Here is a 20,244-nt window from a genome sequence, read left to right as displayed (position 1 = left end):
TAAACCGAAGTAAGTTCTTAAAATTAGGGGAAGATAAATATTCAAGCTACCTAATTTAATAGTGTCGTAAACACTACTAACTTGTACAGTGAAACATATATTCTTGAGATTATTTAATAAATGCCACATCATAATACCTATTCTAAGTTAATTTACAACAACTTCTTGAAAATTATAAAAAATAAAGTATATTACAACATGATTCCTGATCCGACGTCCAAAGTTCTCAAAGAAAATCAAAACTATTTTCCGTGTAAATTATACTCAATGCGCTTCAGGTATTACGCCGTAAATCTATTTCTGTTTATCTTATTGCATTTTAAAACAAATGTATGAACCAGGGACGGAACCAACTAGTACAATTTTATAAACCAACGTATAATTTTAGAAACAATAACATGCCCAAAAATTAAAAATAAAGTATTTACATTATATTGAAAACAAGGAAAGAAATTTATAGGAAACTAATGTCTTAGAAAGAACTACTTATATAAGTATTTCCTAGAATGACGCAGATTATTTAGGCTGTTAAAGATTACGCCAATTTTTTTTTCTTTTGAGTTAATTTTTATTTTCACAAACCAAATAGTTACAATTAATGAGATCTAGTATTTTGTAAGTGAATAACGCAGATGCTTACACATGGAAACATATGTATATATACCTATGTAAGTTAATATTAACTTATGTCTGTTATGTAACTGGGAAGTTTTATTAATTATAGCTATATTCTTTTCGTAGCCATTACATATGCTCTTCAATGTACGACGAAAAATATGTACATAGGTAATACTTAATGTAAGACTATTCTATTCTACAGCTTAAAGTACATTATCGAGTTATATAGAATTCCATATCAACAATATCTAACTTCACAATTATACTTTCATAATTATTATTCGAAATATTTAAAAATATCTTCATTCCAATCGACTAGCCGAATGGAGGAGATATGTGAGTAAATTTATATGATTAGTGTAACAAACGGATTATTTTATAAAGGCAAATAATACCTTTAGGCTACCAATAACATAATATTGCTAACAGTCACTATGAGGACGACAAACTTTCTATTTACGTCACAAGATCTACTTGTCAACTGGTAAAGGTAAGTACCTATCGAAATGATTTACATCAATATAGAACCGCCGCACATATATATACAATGTGAACATACGCTAAATTATTTTACGCTATGATTCTTGTACTTGTTATTGTATGTCATAATATGCCGGCTATCAAGGACTTAGACAATATATATAATTGGACAAAACTTTCAAATAGATCTTATACTCTACTGGTGGAAAAAAGCTAATGTAAAATAATATATATCTAAATTTGTAATAAATAATTACATTATCAATCATTACTTACATAAAAGTATTACCCAATTAGAATTATATTTACATTCTTTGTCGCAACAAATGTATTGCTGTCGTAAGCCGTAAAAGATTCTAATCATGATTTCATTCGCCGAACCTAAGGCCTTTCTACCTTAATCTTCAAATGCAACGAGACCTAATAATTGAAAGATTACATTTTCTTCAGATATTTACAAGATGGTAATAATCGTGTTTAATGTGTTGAAGAGAGAGGGTATTATTCGGATCTAGATAACAAATAATTAGCATTTTCAAAAATATATATAAAAATAAGTCCACGTAAATAAAAAAACATCCCCATAAATACTTCGCACATTCGCTGGTAAATTTTAATTTGTCTCTTGTCATTTCAACTCGCATTTGGCCAAAGTACGAGTTTTTTTTTTAATGTACATATTTATTTACAGGTTTCAAATTTATTCCATAAGATGTTGTAATACAATGTTTCTAAACGTTCTAAATTTTATGATTCAAGTCAACGATAAGTGCCCTACAATATTGAAACAGTATCTTCGACAGAAATAGTCATATCTTAAGATTGTATTTATTAAAAGTTTGATTGCTTAACGGCTGAGAGAGAGAGAGAGACGATCCGAGTATTTGATAAATATCATCTCGATACCTGTAAGCGTTTCTGAGAAAAAGAGACATGATGATAGCCTTAACAAACGGACAACCTAATGATTAATAAGGATTCCGTTTTACCTGTTGAGGAATCGAATTCAACAAATTATGATAAATATATTTTTTACGATCGAGATCGCATCTGTGGAATAAAGTTAAGTGGAAATATTGACTAACAAGAAAACACGAATGGGGAACAGGCGAGAAAGTTAGTGCGACTTCATATGAAAAATATAAAATAAAGGGGTAATGATTTGTAAATTAGGCACATAACAAAGGCAATGTTATGGCTTTTCAACCTTCTTCAGGCCCGGTTAAAGCAAAATTTAACATAAACATGTTTACTCAAGTTAGACAAGAAAACGCGCCAAGAATATTTCTGATATATGTAGTTTTCTCTAAGTTTAGACTGGCAGAAAACGCCTACATTGTTTATGTAAATTAATCCAATCTATTGATGTTCCACATGATATTTATATACTAGGATGAATATAATATTACTGAAATTTGACGAAGCAACCATATCAGCGTTTTGTTTGATAAGTAAGTAAAGAATAATGACCAAAAATCACCAATTTCATGTATCTTTATTTCGGTCTATTAAAAGACAAAACAAAAAAACGGACCAATTTATACTAAGCTATATTTGTAATAAAATAAAGGATGATTAATTTTCTTTGAATATATAATAGTGACTTACGAGTGCTCGGCAACGATGTCGATGTCAAGAACGCCACACATATTTTCTACGTTTCTAAAGCCGGGTCCGCTGCGCCATGTTTTGAAAAAGGGCGTGGCCGAACGTTTTAACACGTTTGGCCACGCCTCTTTTTATATTTTTGAACAAAGTTCTGTCCAAAACATGTCGCAGCGGACCACCTTAAGTTGGCGTCCATATTATAAAGAATAAATAAGTACCTAGGTAAAATGTAATTTTTGTTTCGCTAATTAAAATAATTTCGTGTTGTCAAACAAGAAACACATTTTATTATTATTATTATAAAAAAGACAATATAAAAAGTAATGTTTACCATCATAGGTTTATCTATAAGTAATTGAAATATGTAAACCTGCGGACCATAAACAAAGACAATGATACACAGGGAATATTGTTCGCTAGTGTTATTACGAACTAGCGAACAATATTCCCTACATAAAGACTACTTATTAGTAGTCTTTAGTGTAGTTTAACAATTCTCAGATATTGGCAAGGTCCCTATTATTCTCGTAGTATGTGGCTTTTTATGATATTAATTACTTACATATTTGTTACGTCAGTGTCACATAAGACATATAACTTCATCTTTATTATAGCGATGAGTTACAGTTAAAATCTGTAGTCTGAATAGTACAATCCGACAAGAAATTAATTCAGGGTTTTCACATTTTTATTTTAGGTTAATTTTGATGCAGTATTTAATAACCTAAGAAAAACATTATTCGTTACAACAAACTTTCAATAACTGAAAAATGAAATAAATGTGAATGAATTTCATTGTTCAGTAGTAAAACTAGAACATGCAAAGATAATAAAATCAAAACCTATTTAAAAAATTCATTTTTATTTCATTGGTCACTACGATGAAATTTTATCGTTAACGTCAAAATAAATGAAGATAAATTTTACGATACAAGTATACATCATGCATACAAAATCTCATGATTAAAGCCTACTATAGTTACGTCATTTTGTTAAAACAATAGGTAAGGTGCACACATTTAATTTCAGCTGTTTCTATTCAAAATTCAGCCGCGCTTTTCTAGTGTAACTTAATAAGGAAAGGATAACAATTCTCGTTATATCACAAACTTCCGATATTTACAATATTCAGTCCATTCTTCAAATTCATTTACAAGCATAATATTTACAAAAACAACCGGGCGTTTTAGAGAGCTTCGCGTTTCGCGATTGATTATCAAGCTCTTGACTACTATCCTTAAATTTTAACAATTAAACTACATACTACTCTCAACTTCCCAATGAAGGTACACTACGGTTGTAAAATCAAAAACACGGACAATTAACAGATTTTCAAGTTGAGTCAAACAAAAAGAAGTCGTAATAAGCAAGCAATACTTGCAATCTACTGTATCGGCTAATTCATGCAACTTATGTATTTAATGCAGTGTTTTTGACCTTTTTGATCTCTTCTGTGCTTTTGAAGTCCTCACCCAAGGCAAAACGAAGTCTCTGAAATATTAAGAATATTTTCACGATTACAAAATAAAATTCAATAAAACAACACAAAAAAAAAACAAAACAAGTTAAAAGACAATACTGGTTAATTGCTATTACATATTTGAATACATACACATACAAAAATACTATTTTTTTGTAGACCACTCGTTTCTTATGGAATTACGCCAGGCTTCTCAGGTAATCCTCAAGTTGAATATAAACTATGTCACATCACAGAGCTATTATTTAATTTTTCGGGAGTCAATTCAGCCCATTTTTTAAATTCTTTATTTTATGGCAATATGAAAAAAATATCGTTATTAGATTCCATACAATATGATTAGAAATTAAAATATATGGTCACAATACTACAAGAAAAGGCCACAGTAAGACAATGAGTCTCTTTCAAGAATTTTTCATCTCCTGTCTATGGTTATTCTAAAATAGTCTTTAGTACCTAGTCAGGTATTTCGTAGTAATATATCCAGTTGTACGAAGTAGTTATTGAACATGGTTACATTTCATATTTGAGTAAATTCTTAGCATGTTTCTATTTAACAACATTTAATAAACACACATTTTATATATTTTATTAAAATTCATTATTTATAAATGTCTCGTCGGGTTGCCGATCCGTCAAATAGGGAAACTTTTTCACGAAAACTATCGAGGTCGTATATCAAAATATCTATGACAGGGATGCAAGATTTATCAATGAATTATTGTTTTTAACCACCACCAAACATAACCACACATATGTTTGGTGGTCACATTTAAAGATTTAATTTATATGTGCACACCATATAAGTAGATAAAAATTCAAATGATTCCAACACTCCATATGATGCGTTGGGACCTAAATTAACTTTAGGAAAAAATAATACAGATTATTATATTTTGTGACAACCCTGACTGTATGATCAAAGCTGCGATCTGGTGGCTGTTTTGTCTTTAGGAAGATCTTATCTCGCTAGTAGTTTTCGTGAATCAAAACGGAACCATAATAAAGAGACTCACGCGTCTGGCAACGCTGGGAGGATCTCTCCGAAGGCCATGACGGGCAACGTGTCGGTGATTTCGATGAAGCGCACGTCGCGTTGCGGCTGCGGCCACACTGTGAACACGGCGGGCGCGGTCGGAGACGTGTTGCCGCACCACGAGTCACGCTGCCGCTGACGCAGACGCTCCACGTGACGCTGCTCGCGAATCCGACGCATGTGCCATCTGTGACATAATATATCAAATTGCACATAGAACAACTTACCATACCTATAAATTTCAATTTTAAATCTATATATATAAAAGAACTAGCGTTTTTTTACTAATCAACGTCAGCCTACATCATAGAAGCTATAAACGGGTAATTTGGGCAGTAACTTTAGGTTAATACGCTCAGATAAGAAAGGAATTTTCAAAATTCTACCCCCAAACCAAAGGGGTAAAAATTTGGGGTAAAGTTTGTATGAAAAATAACGAAAATCTTTACTAATCTACATGAAAATTGGCATAAATGCTTGCATAGAAAATGCTCATCAGGCTGACCAACTTTTGTTAAAGCGCTTTTGTAATATCAGTTATAGTGTAGCTGGTCTATTGAAATTCATCATCAGGTGTTCCATATCGTCAATTTTTAAAAGTATACAGAAAATGCTCATCAGGCTGACCAACTTTTGTTAAAGCCCTTTTGTAATATCAGTTATATTGTAGCTGGTCTATTAGTTCATCATCATGTGTTCCATATCTTCGATTTTTATACGTCAAATGAAAATGCTCATCAGGGCGAACAATTTTTGTTAAGGTGACTTTTCTATATCTCCTACAGTTTATCTGGTCTTTATAGGATCTGCTAGAACTGTTGTTGATGTATCAGGTATCTGAGATACCATCTCTATGTTGAGCATGCATAGAGGCTGAAGAAAACTGTAAGCTACTCCTTTTAGTGGTTGGTCTTGCATTAACAAAAGAGATTTCAAGTGAAAAATGCTCAAGTTTAAGTTCTTTAGGAGTCAAATACGCCTACAGCATTAAAATAAAGTCCAAGAAATGACAAACCTCAGCTGTCGCCTTTCTTCCGCTTCTAATTTTTGATGTCGCTTCTCAAAAACCTTGTCATCCAAGTTTTCTGTGCCTTCCATCGCGTAACTACTGGTGTAAGGTTTCTCTCTCCATCGAGGCACCTGTAAGGTTACCAGGTTATGTGTTAAACACACATGAAAAAACATGACAGTTGTAATCAATGGATTTTTATTAAAACATGTTAAATATGTGTTTAAATGATGTAAAATACAAAAAGTATGATAAAAATTAAAAACAACGCGGCATCTTCTTCATAGTAAGATGGCTGAGGGTCGTGGTAATTACGAGGAATAAAACACACATAACAACTTTCTTGCCATTATTAATGGAGTGGTTTGCCATTGCGTTCTCCATTTCACACACAAGTTAATAATCAACAAGTGTGCAGGTTTCCTCACGATATTCTTTTTCACCGGAAGCAAGTGGTGGCAGATGAAAACTACAATACATGAGTCAGATTGGAATACAAACTCATGTGACACGAGTAGGATTCGAACCTGGGCCCTTTCGATCCACAGGCGGTCTTAACCATTACACCAAGTAAGCCTAGGTATTGGCCTCTCCATTCCAGCAGCACTTAATGACTATTCCAGCTTATGCTACCTGTGTAACCCATCTTCATAGAAATCCGAACAGTAGTGTTTATCATGTATTTGAAGAAATTGTGTGTACAAACTTAATACTGGTGACATATTTCCCGATATTGAAAGACTTCAGATGCCATTCCTATTTCGTATATATGCAATATTTCGTACCAACCTCAACAGTGGAAGCCTTGGCGTCGGCAGGCGGGTCTACGTCCTCTGACTTGATATGTGGGTCAAGACCCAAGTACCAGGACAGGTCTGGGTCTCCCACGAGCGTGTGATACGGCTTATTAGTCACCATGCCCGGCAGCGGCGACTTCTTGCCGCGGCACGCAGCTAAATGAAAAGTAATATCTGTTACCACATAATAAAACGTCAATTCCCCGTTATGGTACACATGATCGTAAAAGGGACAAGTAGCGCAACAACGTAGTATGTGCAACGTATTTCGATTTCTAATGAGACTTTAACTTATGTGTGTATGCAGTGTCACGTAGATAACTAGCATGCAAGTATGGGTTTTACTGGCATGTGTATGTATATAACCCTGAATAAAACGGTTGTCGACGTTTGTCACTGTTGACTATTTAATTTCACTAGGAATGTTGGGTATATATATTTATTTGGGTTGGGTTGGGCTTTGGGTGAGTTGCACCGTCAAATTTGACGTTGATTTACTGCTTCGCTACGCGACAAAATAGATTACTTTCTATATTTTTGCGCACGTTAAAATTGACGTCAAAGTTGACGGTGCATCCTCCCTTACTATACACCAGTACTAAATCGACGTGGATCAAGTAATCCACAAATATTCTACTTGTATGATTACGCTAAATCCAAATATAATTGTAATGACTTAAATTTTCTTGGGTTCAATAAAAATTTACAATTTACATACAAACTAATATACTACTAGCCGCGACTTAGAGACTCGCTACAAATTTTTATTAGAAAATAGTTTAGAAATTTTTAAGTAGTTCCTTATATAATAAAAATAAAATTATCATTGTATCTAATTCAATTCGGATAAAGTAGAACTAACAAAAAATATAGTCTAATAAGGTAATTGAACAAAAATAAAAATAGAGAATGCCTACCTTTTCCTTTAACTAACTTTGGTTTTGGTGCAACGGGTTTTTGGCAATTTTCGCGTTTGATTCCTTTTGCTAGTCCGGTAGCGGAGAGCGCTCGCTTCCTGCCACGCTTACTATCACCTCCTCGCCCTTTCACCTCCGGCGATTCCTCCTTTAGAATACATACGAATTAGCATTGTAAGGAATCCCTAGTTAAATCAATGGGTACAAACAATAGTACAATATCTAAAATTACTTTGATTAATTTTTTTATTTACTATTTAAGCACAAATCAGCTATTTTAATGTCAAAGATATGTATCACGTAATAAATAAAACTTACATCAGGTAAATTTGGGGCGACTAAACTTGTAGTTCTTGCCCCCCGTTTTTTTGATTTGTCTGCCGCACTCTTGTCCGTAGCGGAATACTCGTTCAAGCTGTCCAAATTCAGTGTGGACTCCCCAAAAAAGTCAGGCAAGCCATCCCCTTCCAGTGACGGTAAGATCTGGGAGGCCAAGTTTTCCGGGTTCTCTCCGTAAGAAAAGTCACAAAGACTAGTCTCGCACCCCGGTTTATTCGGATTATACATGCGCCAGTCTATTTCGGGCTCAGTTTTGACTAAGTCCAAATCGGGCTCCTCGACTATCATCGTTTTGGGTTCCTTTTTGATGTCTTTGTGCATGTAAGAGTCCAATAAGCTGAACCTGTCTATTTTCATTTTGTTAATGCTTTTGGTGGTGGTAGTTTCGGTGGTGTCGTAGATGCGGCGCGAGGTGGTCTGCGCCATGGGGTCGGAGAGGAGCTTCATGCGGCCGTGATTGGTCTTCTGCAGCATGAGCTTGGGGATGGGCGACTGCTCGCGCATGTCGGCCTCCCCCAGCTGGTACGGGTCCTCGCCAGTGGGCGTCGTGTCGATCAGCTGCAGTCTGTCTGACAGTGACCCCGTCAATTGGCTTGTTCTTTTCGAGTTTATTGTTGTTTTTGGTTTTCCATAGGTGTTAATCATTTTTGACTTCTTATTCACGCTGAAATTTCGATCGAAACTTTTGTCATCTCCGAACATTTTACCTGTAAAAGAATAAATATATATAAAATAGATATTTACTGAATTTGTCACATAATGTGTATATAATATTAAACTTGTAAAACTTACTGCTTTCAGGAGTCTCAACCTTCGTAGTTCCTGGGCTTTTAGACATTCTACTTAAACATCCTATTCCAGCTGATGTTCTTCTTCTATTTCTCTGTATTCTTTGGATAACAGTATTGCCACTAGAACACAAATATAATAATAGGAACTAAAACTTAGAAAACACTGGAAATATAGCCAAATTAATATTAAATACATACCTGTTGGATGTCACAGTGTACAACGGTTCTGGACGATTTTCAGTCTTCATTTCTTTTTTGACAAGGGAACGTTTATTTTCGATCATTGTGAAATTGTTTAGATTATTATCCAAAATAGAAGAGACTCCCTGTGGCATATAACTTGTTATACCTGAAATTCAATAAGAGCAAATATTTAAAATTAAAAGTAAATCACAGTAGCTGGATTAGACATAACAAGATGAAAACTTTCCAGTGAGGTTCTTCATAAAACTGGTAAAAGAGCATAAAAAAATATTTTTTCGAAAATCTTCGAAAAAGATGATACGAAAGTGAAAGGGGTTGAAAGCCAACATTCACGCGGGTAAAGCCGGGGAGAAGAGATATTGGATAAACACAAACATTACAAAATATAAACAGGAAAACCTACTTGATTCTGTAGTAGTTCTAGGCAAATTGAAATCCTGGGTGAAAGCTTTCTTGACATCGTCATCAAATAAAAAAGAAGTTGCGCTATTATTTTCTGGCAATAGTAAGTCAGGGAAGCTGTTTAGCACAATCTGAAAAGGTATACATTACAACTCAATAAATAAATGATACATGACGTCGCCTTCCCACGTTATAACTTCTGATCTGGTCTGGGAGTGAACAATAAACAACTTCCTTTGTAAACAGACGATCAAGGAATACATGAGAATTGAGAGCAAAGTTTAGCTTCTACCAATTATATTGATGGAATGGATGTTATGTACATGTCAGAATCTCAACTTTACCAATATGCGACTGGTGGAAGCAAAACTTTGGCCACTATCTCACTTCTATTGTCTAATCAAGGCTGGAGGATATAGAATGGTCAAATTCTAGGACGAGAACCACACGCGGCCATTTTTTTAAATCTACTGAGGTGGATGTGAGTACCTGTGAGCTAGAACTAGGTTCTGATTTGACCACAGTAGATGTAACAGGCGGGGTAACCACAGCCAGTGGAGCCAACAGCGAACTCGGGTTGTGCACACCTTGCCTCGCACCTAGCGCTATTCTTCGGGCGAACTTATTCTTGAGCTGGAAACATGGATAAAATATCACATTAATATTATGTCATTATAATATATGTCTGGTGCTGTAAAAAAATGTTCATTATCAATTTTTTATTCAAAATTAATTGCAAAGTGTAAAATTACTCATTTATGCCAATGTTTGATTATCACTATATAGACTATAAAATTATTTTTGGAGGTGCAGTTTGATATTAATTATATCTTAATAATTATGCCATTGCTAAGAAAATTGTGTTTAATTGCATAACTTATGTATATAGCTAAGATAAGGTTCATTATAAAAATACATAAAGTATTAGTTAAGTACAAGCACTTCATTTAGATTTCATTTATAAGCATATTTTAATGGTTGACAATCTGCACTTAATCACTTAATCTAATTACAAAAATGAATTTTTCTAAGTTTGTTTTTAGGGAGTAAATCTTCATTTCCAATATTATTGTAATGAATTAATTTAACAGTAACAAAACCCTATAGCCGATGCGCCATGTTTTGAACAGAACATTGTTCAAAAACATAAAAAGCAAACACAGCCAAACATGTTGTAAAACACCTTTGGCCACGCCCCTTTTTTGTTCTGTCAAAACATGGCGCAGAGGACGGGTTTAAGACTTATTTGGTTCTAAATATATATACTAAATTCTTTCGCACACCTGCATGACTTAAGCGGGTCCGCTGCGACATATTTTGGACAGAACATTGTTCGCTGGTTCGCTGAAGTAACATGTATAAATTAAAAAACAAAAAGAAGACAATAATAGTAATGGTAGCAATTTTAAGACAAAATCAACTTCTGACTGATTGTCTTATTGTATAATGCTTTAAGATTAAATAGGCTAATATTATTAGAGATAGCCTTACAGCGCAGCGCACAGGAGCTGAGCGGGCTGTCATAATCAGCAGTTCAGACTCCACATGCAGAAAGGGCCCAGACAAGAGGCCTAACTGCAGAAAATAGTCCTCGAGGGAAGTAAGTAAGCTCACAGAAGCCTAATGAGTAATTATACAGTAAGTAAATAATAAATGAATGGGTAGATAACAGATTTTATTTTAGGTACTCGCTAAATAGAAAAATAAAGTCTACAAAAAAATTCTTTATGCATTACTGAAGAATAATTGGATAAATAAAGCAATCCCATAGCACAGATAATGCAGTAAAGAAAGTAAAATATGGATATAAAAATATCACAAATTATATACATCAATGACGACAAATTATATACATCAAGAGACTTTAATTGTTTAACTACTATTTATTTATATCATGAATCTTTCCAGGATAAAAGTTCAACAGAAAAACTCACTTGCATCACAATTGTCTGCTTATACATAAAACTACTACACGTCAAAATATTCTTAAACAACAATTTTCAGTATGCCTGTGTTTCTTCAACTATTTTACCCACTTATGGTTAATTTTCAAAAAAAAATTACTAAGTGCCCTTTGATCCTGGAGATAATAAAAACAGCAATTGAGCAGCAACAATAGGATCACAACCGATCTGGGTTCACGGCAACTGACAGTCTATGCTGATAAAGATCTCCTTACAAAATACTCATGCAAGAATATATTGAATGTGTATTAACATATTATTATTTAGTTACTAGACAATGCTAACAAAGCTTTCTCCCATCTTCACATGTTCCTGATTGAATTCTGTGTTGAACACAGCAAAGCCCGTCATTATATTTAACATTACATTAAGAATAAGTTATGAGTAGTAATAAAATTATCAGAAGCAGCAACATTTGTGTTAAGTGTTAATAAAAAGAGGTAGGTATCTGAAAGTATTTATTAATAAACCTTATTGTTTACACAAAGTTAATAGTTTACTATTCCAATAAATAATATAGCACTGAAATTTGTTGGTAAAAAGCTAGGTAACTTAACATTTGCTATCAAATATTTCTTAATTCTTTACAAAAAAAATACAACTTTTTGTAAAGATTGTCATTGTTAATATGCATGCAAAAAGCTATTGCTTTTTGTAAGTATGCATATTAACAATAGAGGATAAATTGTGTATGATTAAATTATATATTAGTGTGTATGATTTTGGAATGGAAGATAACTTAAGAACTTACTATTTCATTTTCCTGTTTCAATGCTTGGTAAGACTTCTCCCTTTTAGTAATAATATCGTTTTGTTGTTGTATCAAGTCCAGATGATATATTAAAAGGTCTTTTAATTTCTTGTTCTGATTCTCAGATGCTGTTAGCTTCTCTGACAGGTGGCTCACTTCCAAGCTGGTTGTCAGCAAATCCTTCTCTTCTGTCACAACACAATGTGTTGAAATTTCGACTTCCTTGTCTAGTTGTATGGTTTGTCTTCTGTCTGAACTTTCCGAATGGCAGGCGTAAATATGATCGAATGGAAAGCTGAGTAAACCGTCTTTAGCGTCCAACTGATTTAACGTAGTAAGATCCGCTGCGGTTCCGCAGAAATTCACCAAATTCGTTTCATTTACGCTACTGCGACTGTTCATTTTTATAGGGAGCCAATCGTTAAGTTCCTACGACGAGCCTGCCGGCTGTCAAATATAAACTAACCGACACCACACTTTTGTTCGTTTCATTACAACTCCATTGATCACCAGCCCCGCTTTACAAAATCAGTATCACAATTAGTAGCTAACACACACAATCGGTATTACATTGTCAAAACCATGGGTCAAAACAGCCACAAATCGACGTTTATTCTACTCTGACATTTGTTTCACGCACATGCAAAGTGATAAAAGACGCATAATTAGCTATGCAGTCACTCCAATTACATATAACATGCATCAAACAGATTCTTAACAAAATCATTTGTGTTTATAAACAACTACATATTCAAAAAATATAATAAATCACTTGATTAAAATCGACTTTTAATCTAAATAGAAATTGTATGTAGGTAGGTAGGTATTTTATCATTTTCATAGCGTCAAGGCGTCAACCGTAGACATTTATAACTTTTTAGTGGTTGTCAAACAGTGACGGATGTGGCACCTAGGCAATTGTCATTGTTGTTATACCATAGACAAAGAAAGCTATCTAAATCACGAAATACTTTTTACAAAATACTTCGTGGGGAAACAATAATGACACTGCTTATAGAAATCTACTATTCTTTATTTATAGCCTATACAATACATCTGTGCCTCCTGTGATAAGTGCGAAGTACGTACCTACTTACTAAATCCATGGTAAATGGTTATAGCCTTTTTGTGATCTGAACGTTTTATCAGAAAAATATTATTTTTAGGTCCAACTCACATTCTTCTATCTGCTATACCTAGTTTCGGAGATAATTTATTGCAAAATGGTATAACTGTCGGAATTTTGGCTAAAACATCGTGACTATCAATATTTGTCAAGTTGTAACCCTAGGTAATCATTCAATAAACTATTTTTCAACGCAGATGGCGGTACTGGTAGAACTAAGGTACATAAACATTGCCACTGTAGTCAAAAGCGCCATTTTTCAATATTGTTACAAATTTACGACCAAAAATACCTTCTACGCAATCGTGGTGCGAGTTTAAAGGAAAAAGGAAGGATTTAATGGATTATACTGAAAATAATAACACTATTTTAGGTTATGTTCAGCATTATTTGGTCAACTGTGGTCATACACTGATATAAACTTGATTTTGACTGAAGATTTTACCTGTATGAAGTGTATATATAAGTATTTGTGTACCTAACATACAGTGCTGTAATCTGACGGGATAAATATACATTCCCTCCCCTACAAATATACTCCCTATTTAAATGTTACTGCATTCCATTTCACATTTTATTATTCATTACCTATTATATCGCGAATGTTGATGTATCTGAGAATCATCTACTTATAGTCTGTATAATAGGTAGGTATAACTATAACTACCAACTTACCAACTAAAAGTGATATATTGTGTTATAAATCTTTCCACGCAATCCTGTTTTTTATGTGCAAACAAATAATACCTAAAATGTAATTATATCTAAAATTCAAACTTATTCTAAAACTTGGTAGGTAGAACAAATTATGTGTTAAATGATCGAAATCTTCATGTATGATAATTTATTAGCTATTCGTAATAAAATTGTACAAGTATCATTTACGACATAAATTTTGCATAGAATTGACGTGAGTGAAGGTAGGTACAACTCACAAGTTTTTCATAAGTAGGTAAATTACTTTTGAAATATATTTAGAGAATATATTTAGCAAAAAACTGAAAAGTGTAATTAATAAAAAATATTTACCCTACAAAACAAGGCCTACCTATTCAAGTTTATCCTATCCCACTGAGTTCACGAACAAAAATTTTTTAAATCTTGTTTTTACTCTCTTGAAATACTATGAATTTTGAACTTGTATCACCTATCACAAGAGACACAGACATTAATTGTTTCCGAATATTTTCTAACATTCTCCTACAGACATATACATATATCCACATCACCTATACCTAAATATGCGATGTGGATGAGGATGTACGAGGCGACAGGGCGACAGGGACACAAATCTAATCTTGACAGTTAATACCGGGCATGGAATTAGGTACCAACTCCGTAGTTGGTGCAACTAATTGCATGACCCAGTCACGACACAGACTCGAATGCAACTGAGAAAGATGAGATACTAAACCTCTATTCATGTAGACTACTTCTTATTGTGCCGATGGCAAATCTATACAATACCTATCTACACTACTTACACCATGCTTACACCATTGGAATTCATTGGATTCACAATATTTTCTAGCCAAAACAGAGTCAATAGCTTCATCAGAAGAAGCCTTTTGAATGAGTTCGATTTAACATTTAATTTCTATTATTACAAATACAATGTAATTGAGTAGGTAGGAAGACAGAAATAACTATTTCGTCATAATTTTTTGCTTGTATAAGAAACAGAAATTCGTATTTAGAAATACTTGCATGTTACACATAAAAACATTCTGCTGCTGCTTCGTACGAAACGCTAGTGATATTCTTATCTATAATGCGAAATGGTCCGAGAGTTTGAAAAGCATCTATCTCTTTTGGGTAGCGCTTGGTAAGATACTACCGCCATCTGCTACGTTTTTTAGAAATATACGTTCGGTAGAAAAAGACTATGATAATAGGTTAGTAACACTATGGAATAGGGCATATTCCCAATATTTCGGTACCCGAATATGCTACATTGTTCTATATTTTCACAAACGAATGCTTACATAATGAAATGATTAATAAAGTACGCTAAAATAAACGTTTAAATCGACATTGCAAAAGCTTTTGTGTATACCTAACATACAGTGCTGTTCTCTGGTGGGATAAATGTGCAGTAAATACCCCCTAGTAGGTACCTACTCTATGATAGGTAATATGATACTCGTATGTTTATTTTTCAGATATTTTTAGGTACTTATGTACTCTATCTCATCTGAGCATTTTCCCGTTTTTTTCTGCAGCTGTTGAACGTCGGAGGCTGGCGTCGTCTTTTGAGCATTTTATCTCCAGTTAGCAGGGGCATTGGTATACCTAGTTGTAAGGCCACTGACGCGCAAATCATCCTCGACGACATTAAGTTAGTATACTCTTGCGTATGCTCCTTCTGCCAGGGCCAGGGAAATTGCAACTTGGAGTGACTATAACTGCACTGGTATGCTAATGACTATTCATTAGCTTACCAGTGCAGATGGCACTCCTGACACAGACCGAATGCGCGAGTTTCTCACTCAGTAAAGCCGCGTAACACGACGCACCGGACGCATTCAACGGAGCATTGTGATTTCCTTAACACGTTCTCTCTCTCTTTGTATCTACCATAATAAATGACTGGTTTTGTGATGGATTTTTAAACGTTCGTTTCTTTTTACCCGACATTTTTGGATCACAAATGACACTAGTAGCTCCGGCCACTTTGTCCATGCTTCAGATATGCGAATTTTGACGTCGCCATCGATGTTTCAGGACGCGCAAACTAGACATTGATATAGTTCATACGGATGACCGCATCTTCGCCTCTTTATCTGCTGCTCTAGAATTACACTGAACCGGTAACCACTAAGGACCGAGCCTTGGTGAATGTCAACGTCGACGGGCAAAGTTTTAGTGACGCCAACAGCAGTTCTAACTATTTATGGTATATGGTATATCTAAAATGGCGCACGCCAAGTTAAAATGCAAAAACACTTTACAATTTTTGGCCAACGTTTAAATTTGGCCATCCAAAGAGGAAATATCGCCAGTCTTCTGAGTACCTTTGTCATCTTTATTTCAAGTCCCCTTTACCCGCTACAATTTCCGCAACGTGTATTGTTCCGAAAATTGTCCTGTCCCGTTTCCTGTAAATTGTCCCATATCGTTTCCCGTAACGTGCCCAATCTATTTCCCGCTACGTGTCCCACTCCCGTTTCTCGTAACGCGTGCCGAACATGTCATGGACCCGGACCTCTCTTCAAAAATAGTAAAGTTTCGCATAAATTTCCATCCCAACATTATTCCCCTAGAGAATAATTTCAAAATCTAGTTATTACGTTATTATATATGACTAACTAACTATATATAGATTACTAACTACAGATTATAATAAAAAATTTCATGTGACTCACTTCAAAAATGGCGAAGTTTCTAACAAACTGGCAACCCCTATGTCACCCCTTTAGGGATGGAATTTTGAAATATCCTTTCTTAGCGCTCGTCTCCTAGTCACAATCTACCTTGTTGCCAAATTTGATCTTCACGGGCTCAGTAGTTTTCGGGACATCGTGATACATGAGTGAATGAGCGATTTTCGCTTTAATAATATATAGATAGATATATCGATTTATTTATATATAGATATAGATTTTGTCTGAGCGAAACCATAGCGCGTATTAAAAGTCTTGGTGGCGCCATCTATTATCTTTATATTCAAAACTAAAATATAACAAAATTAAATTGAAAATGTATACCTATCTAACTATATCTATCTATATCCGACTTTCATCAATAAAAAATTGTTTATATTCTGTTTACACCTTACTACAAAATTTTCAAGTAAATCGGCGCCGTGGATTGTTATTTTAATTTTCCCACAGGACCTTCCTCATTTTCCAGGATGAAATGTCTGCAAGATGTTTACCCGGGATACCGAGGTATTTTTATGTTATAAAAAATGTACTGGCCCTTCTTCAATTTTAATTTAGGTTATTAATTATCCTACAGAAACCTGATCATTTACAGAGATAAAATGTATCTAAGATGTTGGCCCGGCATATAAGGTACGTAATCCAGGTCCAGTAGATTTCGAGTGATGCGCGTTTAGACAGACGAAAAATATATAATTTTTCAAAACTATATTTTCGTCATCTATATCAGTAACTAAGTATATTCCATGAAGAATTAAAAAAAACAATGTATAAATTTGGCCTTTCTTCAATTTTACTCGTATTATATGTATTGATGATATTTGTAGTGCATTTCAAACAAGTCATGTAATCGTACCTACCTAGTCTTAAACTTGACAACCAAACAAATTGATTGCATATATTTTTGGAGCAACTTACCTTATGAACTTTTGTAGGTTTTAGCTCCTTTTTCTCATTCCCTTATGGTTAGCTCGTTTACTTCGTTACGTTCATACGTTACATACGACCTTAACTTACAAGCAAAGTAGGCATGTTATTAGGTATTTTGAAAAAAACATGTACGTGCTTATATAAGAAGTAGTAAAAACGATCGCGTATAACTATATTTTCAAAAAATATAGTTATAATTTATACGCGGTCGTTTTTCGATAGTGCACCTACACTAATGACTTATCTGCATAATATGTACATAAAGGACTACCTTATAGTCTTTATTGAATAAATGTAGTGCAACACACAGTACGGGTACAATGCACGTGTGGGGCACTTTCAAAAATTACAGCTTTTGCTATTACATTTACATCAAGAGTACTTAAGACATAACAAAAATTGTTACGCCGGGCTTATATCGGGCCGCCAAAGCTAAACCATATCGCGTTTTGCAGGAGCCTCTCAAAAATAAGCGACATCTAGTAATAGATAGTGAAACCGTAATTTGCAACCCTCTTGCCCGCACCACCTCCCTACCGACCGCTCGAATGTGGAACATTACAGTTAAAAGCGTTCCATTGCCGTTACATTGACATTGATACTAAAATGTATCCCACTATTTTTATTTATTTTCATGTAATATTGCAAGGACTCGTATAAAACTCTAACAACACTAAGTCCACCACAAACTGTACTGTACACCATAGCTAAATCATTTGTCTCTGTCTTCCTTCTCCCTATTTTACGCCCGAACTATTTAACTATTAATTACTTAATAGTTAATAGTTAAATAAATACATAATTATTTTAACAAACATTTTAAGCAAAATTAGTACATGTAGACCACGCATGCAATACGATAACATCCAAGAACTATGAAATAGTAGGAATTTTAATATGTATATGGACCGTGACATGCTATTCTTTTTCAACGCCAACTATTTCCTATTACAAGTAGACCGATAAAAAAAATGACGATATTTACTACAGATTTCTTTACGCATCTAATCAAAGCAAAAATCTTGCTGCCTCCTTTATTTAGTTCTTATATGTCCTTCTTAGCTTTCCTTTTCCTCTTTTCGCTTCTATTTTTCCTTTTATTGTGTTTTTAATTAGATTATCATGTCACACAAGGTGGCCAAACATTTTTCCACGCATCAACACTATAACTTATAATAACGTTCTTCGAATATAGTAAAGATTACCATTAAATTGGACAACTAAACAACCAAGAAATTTAAAAAATATGAATTTATATAGATCACTCAATACTAGTGCATCTGTTGCCAGAAAAAAAATTACATATGATATACACATGGAATTAGTACGAAGTAGGTACATACTAATTCCATGTTTATACGAATTCCAATCCAATTAGTATAACTTTTTATAAGCTCTAGATTTAAGTTTCTGCTATTTACATTCAATACAAAAAAATACGTGAATTTGCCAAATAAAATTTATTTAAAAAATTATATTAATCGTTAAGCTCAAAACTTTTACGTGTAGGGAAATGTATTAGAGACCAACTGTAGGCAGATAATACTTGTATTTATATCCTAGATCCACTGTTTAAGGTCTTTAACAAGTTACAATTATCAGGGGGGTTACCATCATCTCTTAACGCGATCCACTTTACGACCTAAACTGACCTGCATCGCAAATTCATACCATCGAGTTAATTTTTAGTATGAATGCGATTCATTTTAGGTGCCTAAATTGAACTGAGTTGCATTGGAATCGTTCTGTAAAAGTTGATGATAGGCCTGCCGGTATTGTTTCCAAAGAAGCTCTGCACCACATAGGCATAAACTGTATGCCGATAAAGCTAAGTCATAAAATTTATGAATTTCGTAAGTTGTTTGAAAAAGTTATTAAAGTCAATAACAAAGAAACTCTTGCTGCACAAAAATATTCCAGAGTAGTATTTTTGTCTAATCTACCCTTGATTTGACAAAAACAAAATTGTAAGTTAAAACTACTTCTATCAACCATCACATATACGGCCAGGAAAATATATTTATAAATATAGTTCTATCTAGCGATCCACAGCTGTCAAGATAATTATATTCAGGTAATTATTTTCGACGTTTTTCCGCCATTTTAGCAGTTTTATCACTTCCAAATACATAGGTACATAATATGGAGCAGGGATCAGTCGGTCAGCAAAAGCTGGCTCACTGCCAATGATTCCCATAGGATCATTGTGTGTGTAACCGTGAAAATAAACTTCTATGAATAAATTCCCACGTTAACCACGATTCAGTATGCGCCTGAGTTTCAATCGCGAACACTGACTTTAACCTTGGGAATTTGTATATTTTTTGTTTTGTTATAAGTTCCTGTGGCAAGGCAAACTGGCGCATCAATTCTGGATATCGTACCACCCTCCTTCTGGTAAGCTTTATT

At 34.1% G+C, this 20,244-nt stretch overlaps 1 protein-coding gene across 1 annotated transcript; it reads right to left on the bottom strand.

Moving 5' to 3' along the window:
• Positions 1-3,408: 3,408 nt before the first annotated feature.
• LOC128683057 (uncharacterized) lies at positions 3,409-13,247 on the bottom strand. The gene is made up of 11 exons (XM_053768257.2): positions 12,397-13,247; positions 10,171-10,314; positions 9,683-9,812; positions 9,274-9,424; positions 9,077-9,195; positions 8,264-8,991; positions 7,946-8,093; positions 7,021-7,184; positions 6,238-6,362; positions 5,203-5,409; positions 3,409-4,197 (listed from the first exon to the last, which is right to left on the bottom strand). Exons 1-11 carry the CDS (start codon positions 12,796-12,798, stop codon positions 4,125-4,127), a joined length of 2,391 nt encoding a protein of 796 aa, XP_053624232.1. The 5' UTR covers positions 12,799-13,247; the 3' UTR covers positions 3,409-4,124.
• Between the last annotated feature and the right edge of the window lie 6,997 nt (positions 13,248-20,244).

This window comes from Plodia interpunctella, chromosome Z, assembly GCF_027563975.2.
Source record: "Plodia interpunctella isolate USDA-ARS_2022_Savannah chromosome Z, ilPloInte3.2, whole genome shotgun sequence".
Lineage (NCBI taxonomy): Eukaryota > Metazoa > Arthropoda > Insecta > Lepidoptera > Pyralidae > Plodia > Plodia interpunctella.
Note: the sequence above shows the minus strand (reverse complement) of the source record. Positions and strands in the feature narration are given on the sequence as shown.

Bases quoted from the DNA above. Each gene is read 5' to 3' on its own strand.
- LOC128683057 (XM_053768257.2), bottom strand. From the start codon at position 12,798: ATGAACAGTCGCAGTAGCGTAAATGAAACGAATTTGGTGAATTTCTGC. The intron at 8,992-9,076 runs GTAAGTTTTACA...ATTCTTTTACAG, and splicing joins GGTTGAGACTCCTGAAAGCA to GTAAAATGTTCGGAGATGAC. The intron at 6,363-7,020 runs GTTGGTACGAAA...GTAACCTTACAG, and splicing joins CCAAGGCTTCCACTGTTGAG to GTGCCTCGATGGAGAGAGAA.